At 39.5% G+C, this 4,281-nt stretch overlaps 1 protein-coding gene across 1 annotated transcript; it reads left to right on the top strand.

The window, feature by feature from the left end:
* Positions 1-1,204: 1,204 nt before the first annotated feature.
* Positions 1,205-3,135, top strand: LOC123490738 (transcription and mRNA export factor ENY2-2). Its single transcript, XM_045220611.1, has 5 exons — positions 1,205-1,313; positions 1,666-1,743; positions 1,835-1,905; positions 2,667-2,741; positions 2,881-3,135. Exons 2-5 carry the CDS (start codon positions 1,676-1,678, stop codon positions 2,952-2,954), a joined length of 288 nt encoding a protein of 95 aa, XP_045076546.1. The 5' UTR covers positions 1,205-1,313; positions 1,666-1,675; the 3' UTR covers positions 2,955-3,135.
* Positions 3,136-4,281: the final 1,146 nt, after the last annotated feature.

Raw genomic sequence — 4,281 nt, 5'->3', positions numbered from 1 at the left:
CTAGCGACTGTCAAGCCCACACCTTAACTGGCTCCTTTAACTAGCACTTGCATTCCACCTCGCCCTCGTGTGGGTGTTGGTTAGCATGCTAGGTATCAACAGCCAATCCAGTAGGAGCTGGAAGCTATAGTGTTCTTCGATTGGTCAATATCACCATGATGTCGCGGTGTATTTGCATATGAAGTTCACCTTTCCCCAACTTTGGTCCCGCCCTGTTCATGTCCCTCGCCCGTGCTTTTGCATCGCCCAATGGTCATCCTGCCCACTTTGCTTCTTCCATTGGAAATTATTGGTTTTCCGTAGTTTCATCGCCCACATCGTCTTCAGTTAATACATACTTCTGACATCGGTGTAGCGAATTCGAGGGGTAGCCCCGACCGGGACTTGAACCCTGGCACAGCTACCGTCAAATCAACACCTTAACCATTACGCCAAATTACGCCAAAAGGTCTGAATTTCTTGACAAGGTCCCTAGGTTTTGGTTTAACGTCGTTACAATATGTGATTTCTTTAGCTAATTGTTTTTCATACAATTCTTAAGATTTTCCAGGTAGGGCAGAGACATTGTTAGAATAAAAATGTCACAAAATAAAGTAATATTTCCAACACCATATTAAAAGTGGTACAACACCAGAGATTGGAAACTGAAATACAGTATATTTGACTGCACTACAAAGAAACAGAACAGCTGAGGTCTAAACTGTCATAATATTTGTATTTTTACATTTTTTTCATTTAGCAGTATGTATTATCCAAACTGACGATCAGTGCATTCAACTATGGAGTTTCTTGATTTAGAAAATAGTCTTAACCCAGACTCAGTGTTATTCTTCTTACCGAATATCATTAGGATTGATCAACCATCTAATGTTTGCCAAAAACAGCACTTCATGGTCACATTTACAATAATGACTAGGTGAAAAATCTGTCGATGTGTCCTTTAGCAAGGCACTTAACCCTAATTGCTCCTGTAAGTCGCTCTGGATAAGAGCGTCTGCTAAATGACTAAAAAAATAAAAATACAATTTAAAAAAGGGCATTAAAAGACAATACAAATCCTCTGATCTCATCAATGTAACGTTATCACCCTGCAACAGTTGAGTCTGTTATAATCTGTGTTGTTGATAAACGCTACCACCTAGTGGCATAACGATAGTACTTCATTAGAAGGTAGGAACTTTTCTGGTATCAACGGTTTCCTGGGGTCCTTATTAATTGTGGGACACAACAATTAGCTGTGGCTAACTAGCTTGCCAGTTATACTTTTATTGGCACTGTGTGAAACAGCATGCACATTTCATCGAAGGTTTTGGGTAAGTGTGAGAATGTTACGTCCTTGATAGCTATGTATCTTATTATCACCAATTATCAGATGGTGAGCTAGCTTGTTTGCCTGGCTAACGTCAGAAATACGTAAGCTTGTCAACAGTTAGCATAGCAAGCAAGCAAAGCATGATTTATGCTACTCGTGGCTTGTTCTAAAGAGGAGTGATTTAGCTACAGCCCAAACCTAACATTTTTAATGCTAGACAGCTGTCCACCTTGTTTGTAGACTGTTACAGTATGTAGCTAACTATTCAACTGATCCCTGCCTCAGCAGTTGACTAATGATAGCTAGCTAGCTAACACCACAACATATACTCATTCTGAATCTCACTTTTTCAGCTAAAAGAATATGAGCAAAGATTCCAAGATGAGAGCAACAATTAATCAGAAGTTAACTGAGATGGGTGAACGAGAGCGGTAAGAACATTTCACAAATTTCTAGTTAATCATTATTAGAAGACCCATCAATCTATGGTCACTGTTCTTGCTTATTTTGGTTGATTCACAGATTGAAGGAGTTGCTCAGAGCTAAACTCACTGAATGCGGATGGAGGGATCAGCTGAAAGCTCATTGCAAAGGTAAGAGTTACTATCATGTGTGATGGGGATGTCATGAAAAGTGGATAATAGAAATGATGAGTATGACACTCAGAGGCGTCATGCACCCCAAAAATCTAACGGGGCCCAAAGTACGGGAGGATGACAGGTGGTGGTCCGGAGGTAGCTGCCCGTAAATTGGAACATTTCGCATTTTTCAAACACCTGAAACGCCTTTTTCCAGAAATCTAGAGCCATAATCATTATGCTTAATTCTATGTAAAACAAATAATAAAGGATATTGATATGTTTCTGCACATCTTGAGCTGTCTGTATCCTCCTGACTGGTGTTTTTTATTTTTTTATAAACTGAATATGCTTCTCTGCTAAATTCTGGGTAAAAGGTTGAAAGGAATATGAGTCTTACTCAGTACATGTAGTTATTGCTTGCTTTTCTAAAGTCTACCAACCTTGCCAGTAGGCATGCCATCTAAGATAGTTAGACAAGCTAGCTACTCTAACTTCATTGATATCCTGAAATGGCTTCTTGGTAGCTAGTTATGAGATAAGGAATCTATCTGGGCTAGTAAAGCAAACTTCATAAATTGCTAGGTGGCTAGTAGTATTACAGAGAACAACAACATTTTAAACAACATTTTATTGTTTTATTATTTTTTAAGCAGGACAAATCTGAGGGGGCACCCTTTGGGCATGACGCCTCTGACACTGTAAAACACTTATTCTATTAGCGCCAATGCATCCAGCGGTGTAACCATCATGCCAGTCATGTAACTGTTTTCCAGATGTCATCAAAGAAAAGGGCTTGGAGCATGTGACTGTCGAGGACCTTGTGGTAGAGATCACCCCTAAAGGAAGAGGTATTTAGGCCTTGTGCTTTTCATTGTTGTGTACACAGTACCTTTTTTCTCATCCCTTTGTTCAATAACTTCCGTAAAGTTGATCGTAACACTACTGTCATAACCCGAACTGGATACTGTATCTTTATTCCCCCCTCAGTTCTGGTGCCTGACAGCGTGAAGAAGGAGCTGCTGCAGAGGATAAGAGCCTTCCTGGCTCAGCATGCCACATAATGGAACCAGCTTGAACTTTTTTTTATACCCTTTTGCTTTCAGATTTGTTATAGAGAACTTGTTTTCTTTTTGCCATCATGCTGTTATTATTAGCTATGTTGTGCAATCTTCCATCATGATTTAGACCTATTCAGTTGCTTTGTTCAATGTCCGATTTTAAGAATAAAGATGTTTGTTTTCACCATCGGCAGTTCTTTACATGATTCAACATGTGTCAATAACTACATTGTGTTAGACTACATAACATGCTATGCTGTTTTTAAAACGATGACTTTTGGTCTGTGGATTGTCTTCTCATTTTGAGTTGGTTTGTCATTAGGGAAATGCTTTTGAGAGGGATTGGTAATAAGGCTGGTTCTGGGTTTTGTAAGAAGTTCAAAGCGATGTTTCGTTTTTGAAAAAAGACTTGCAATGACGCTTGAGCTATTAGACCGTGTTACAGTCGGTCTGTGTAGATTAACTTTGTAGATTAACCAATTTTTGTACTCAGATACTCAATTGAGTATCTGGGCAATAGTTAATCTCATACTAGCGGTACTGTCAAAAAATATGCACAATAAAGAATGGAATAATTTACTTAAACTCAAGATATGGAGCTGTATGAGCAATTTACCATGGTAACCTGAAACACTACAGTGGTGCATTGAAACTTAAGTTGTCCTTTGACTAAATGACATCCCCTGTGCTTATATCCAAACATACATGTTCCCATAATGACAACCCTGCTGCTGCTTTACTTCCTAGAATAACAGAGTGGTCCTGACAGGGGGGAGAGATCATGAAAAGATAAACACGAGTGACCCTGTTCACAGGGAGAGGTATAACTCATGTGGATGCACCAAGGGACAAATTGCCCTTACAGAGAGGGTTTTCAGATTGTTCCAAGGTCCTGTGAGTGTAGTGTGTGAAATGAGCAAGTGTTCATATGGGAGACTCCTTGGGTTGACAAGTCCAGAAACAAAAGTTTTACCATGGTGTGATGTTTAAAGAAAATCTGTAAAAAGCTGGGCCACGGCCCCTCTCCACCATGTCATGGCTGTTACTCTAAATACAATTTAAGCCTTTCTCATTCTGGACACAACTATATAAACTTCATATCACATCGGTAAAATGCATTTTCACAGATTAGCCTATAAGGCTCGGATCTGTTTTATAGTTTTGTCAATTCCATAAGATGACTCAGATCACTTGGTTTTGTTTAAACCACTCTTGTTACAGACCAGGAATAGCGAATAGGCTGTAGATTACATTCTGTAGATTACGAATGGCTGTGAACCCGTGTAGCGCACCCTTCGGCATTAGTAGCACATTACCAGGTAGTGAGTGA

The sequence above is a fragment of the Coregonus clupeaformis genome, unplaced genomic scaffold (genome assembly GCF_020615455.1).
Source record: "Coregonus clupeaformis isolate EN_2021a unplaced genomic scaffold, ASM2061545v1 scaf4568, whole genome shotgun sequence".
NCBI lineage: Eukaryota > Metazoa > Chordata > Actinopteri > Salmoniformes > Salmonidae > Coregonus > Coregonus clupeaformis.
The sequence above is the reverse complement of the archived record's forward strand: the minus strand, read 5'-3'. Positions and strand labels throughout refer to the sequence as shown.